Consider the following 3,322-nt stretch of genomic DNA (forward strand, 5'->3'; position numbering starts at 1 on the left):
CGGGTGCCTATAGTCCCAGCTACTTGGGAGGCTGAAGCAGGAGAATCACTTAAGCCCAAGATTGAGATGTTGCTATGAGCTATGACACCACAGCACCCTACTGAGGGCAACAAAGTGAGACTCTGTCTCAAAACAGTATGACAATTAAAAAAAATCCACAAAAATCAACATGTAATGGCCATTTACATTACATTTAATTTGTGTTAGATACTAAAAAGTAACCAGGGATGATTTAAAATATATGGGAGGATATATATGGATTTTGTGCTATTTTAAAGAACTGGAATATTCACACATTTTGATATGTAAAGGGGGAGGGGTGTTCTGGAAGCAGTCTCCCATGGATGTGAAGGGATAACTTTGTGTTTGTATGAGTGTGTGTGTTGGGGGGGGGGTACTATGAAAGTTTTGAGACAGACTTTGTTATGATCCATTATTTCACTTCCAAGAAACACAGTTGAGACAGTGCCCGTCCTGATTTACTCATTGAAGTTTCAGCTTGCTTGGGTTATCAGTGGCGCTGGGAAAGCTTTATTTGTTTCTGTCCATGCAAAATTTATGTTTCTTGATTTTTGTGTATGTCGAAACTTTTGTAATGACCCACATGTACAGAAGGTACCAAAAAAATGTATACTCATTTTAAGAACAGAAAAAAACATTAAAATTGTAATAGTCAAGTCACGTTTAACTTCTGCAATTATAAGGAATACAAGCTATAATATACAAGATAATAAGTGCTATCTTGATTTATTATAATTTACCTTTCTTAAAATGCGTATACTTTTTTTGCATCCTCATATGTATACACACTATTTTGTATAGAATCGTAATTTGACTGTGCTTTACCAATTAGTTTCCTAATTTTCTGACCAAAATGTTCCTGTTTTGTATTCATATTTTGTGATGCACTAACATGGAGGTTTATGTAGGGGAACCTCTGTAACTTATCACCTGGGACTATAACAGACTAATCAACATAAGGAATTAGGCCTTCATACATGTGGTGTATGTCTGTCTGGTCTATGAAAATTAGGTCAACTTAAGGAGGTGGCCAACTATGGAAGGTCTGCTATACTTGTAGACTAAATTATGTTTAAAAAAACGCCCACAATTATAAAAACCTCTTGAGTAGTGGTGAAGTAGGAAGTGATAAAGGGGATAAAGTACAAATTTTTTTTTTTAGATCATAGCATATTTGGCCTTATTTTACTTTATTCCTGAATTACAGTTGTTCTGTCTCTAAGCCAGAAACCAGGTTTCATTCCCTGAAGGTTCTTACCATTCTTTAATGTTTATCTCCCTTTCCTTTTGAATCCATGTTTTGTTTCTTCCACACACAGTAATAGTATCAAACATTAAACTGGAGGACTCTTAAGGAGGAACACAAGATGAAACAGTCTTCCTTAGTAGAGTGAATCTCTTCTTCAGCCTAAGCTAATTGAATAATAGGGAGTCCAGATTGAAAGAAAATGTTTGGTTTTCTTACGCTCATTACCTTTGGATAAACTTTGAGAAATTATAGGGAGTGCTCTTTAAAAATATTGAAAGTATTAAATGGATTGTAAAAGTCATGCAAAAGTACTAAAAGAATGTATATTATTATTTACCAAGGAGTAGTGTCAGCTCATATTTTTATTTCAGGGCCTGTTTAGGCCATTTTCAGTTTTCTTTATAGCTAAGAACGTTTTTAAAACTTAGCTTATTCTTTCTCATTTGGTAATTAAAAACTCAAGTGAGGTGCAGTGTTATAGAAATGGGAATTGGCAGAGTCAGTAAGGTATAAGGTAATTGAGGCTTGTAGAGTTTTTTTCTTCTTGTTCCTCCATTAATGGGAAAAGCAAAGAATAATTAGACATATTTATTTGATTTGGGTTGGGAATAGAGAATAAAAAATCTTGCCCTATGGCAGAAATTATAGTTAAATTTTGTTGGTATGATTGTTTCCTATATCTTGGAAGAGATGAGGGAGGAAGCCTTTCTACTTTGAGGCCCTCGTTATTCCATTGTTTGTGGGGGTGTTGGAAGGATAGGAAATGGTGGGTAATCAGAAAGATATAAGGAGTGAAAAGTGAAATCACATTTGGTATCAAATAATTCAAAATCAAGAAAATATAGCAGAAGCAGTATCTTGATCACAGTATAAATATATAGGGCATTCCTTTACAGGGTAGTGTGAACTCTGGGGTTCTTTTGTGTTTTGTTTTTTAAATCTTTGTGGGTTTTTCCGCAGATTTTCCGCAGATTTCCAGTGGCCCCACTGATCCCTTATCCACTCATCACTAAGGTTTGTTTAAATTGTACACTTTGATAATACATTTGTTTACTGCTAATTGCTAGGTTTGTGTTTCCTGCCTATCTGATTTTTTACTATTTAGGTTCAGATTGTTATATTTGTAACTGTAGATTTGTTTATTTGCTCATAGAGTTAATAAGACCTATACATAATATCTAACATTTTACTTTTTATATTGATGTAGATTGATCTTTATTCATTCTTTTCTATCCCCCCATATCTTTTAGGAGGATATAAATGCTATAGAAATGGAAGAAGACAAAAGAGACCTGATATCCCGAGAGATCAGCAAATTCAGAGACACACACAAGGTAGTACTCTTGTTTTTTCACTTTATACCAATCTAGACTTTTTACAGAATCCAAAGCAAACAGACAAAAAATTCAACCTTACATTAGAATATATTTTTAAATGCTTTTTATAGGTTTAATTGATATTTAGATAGAAACAAAGAAACAGAAAACCCAATACCATATTAAAGTGGTCCTTGACATATCACGTATTTTTTTGGTTACTGACCACTCTGCAGTCATCTCACTTTAGTATGAATAAAAGCTAATTTTATCTTTAGATTTCAACATAAACATCAAGTTCAGAGTTAGACTCGATTCAAGGGGGCAGCAGGATAACATACACTATAGTATATTTCTGGGGCAGTTATTTAACTTAATCTTAGGAAAACCTTTTCTTTAGAGCTGAGATTAAAATTTTAAGATTTCTATTTGTATAGATTTAAGTTGAGTGGGGGAGATTTTAAAAAGTAGGTCAGTGGTTACCAGACTTAACCAAATTTTAGATGCATGGAAGAACTGTAAATTCCCATAAAGCTAATCTATTCATTGACCCCCACCATTATGATAGAGATCATATGGTGACTAATGCAAGATGAAACTCTCAGCTTGGAAAGTAACAAGGAATAGGATGTAAGTATGAGCTTCTGTTTTTTATTATATTTATGGATGCCCCCTCAGAAAAATATGCAAAGGGGTAACTGGCTTGGAAATGGGTATTTGTGTATAGTAAATCTCA

General features: G+C 33.8%; 1 protein-coding gene across 1 annotated transcript in view; it reads left to right on the forward strand.

Moving 5' to 3' along the window:
- The window catches only part of RBM25 (RNA binding motif protein 25), a 45,161-nt gene that overhangs the window by 20,798 nt on the left and 21,041 nt on the right, over window positions 1-3,322 (forward strand). Inside the window, exons 5-6 of the mRNA XM_023507641.1 lie at window positions 2,231-2,284; window positions 2,521-2,604. Coding sequence (XP_023363409.1) covers window positions 2,231-2,284; window positions 2,521-2,604 — 138 coding nt within the window. The remainder of the gene's footprint in view (window positions 1-2,230; window positions 2,285-2,520; window positions 2,605-3,322) is intronic.

Source organism: Otolemur garnettii, unplaced genomic scaffold (genome assembly GCF_000181295.1).
Source record: "Otolemur garnettii isolate 467f Iridium unplaced genomic scaffold, OtoGar3 scaffold00196, whole genome shotgun sequence".
NCBI classification, from domain to species: Eukaryota; Metazoa; Chordata; class Mammalia; order Primates; family Galagidae; genus Otolemur; species Otolemur garnettii.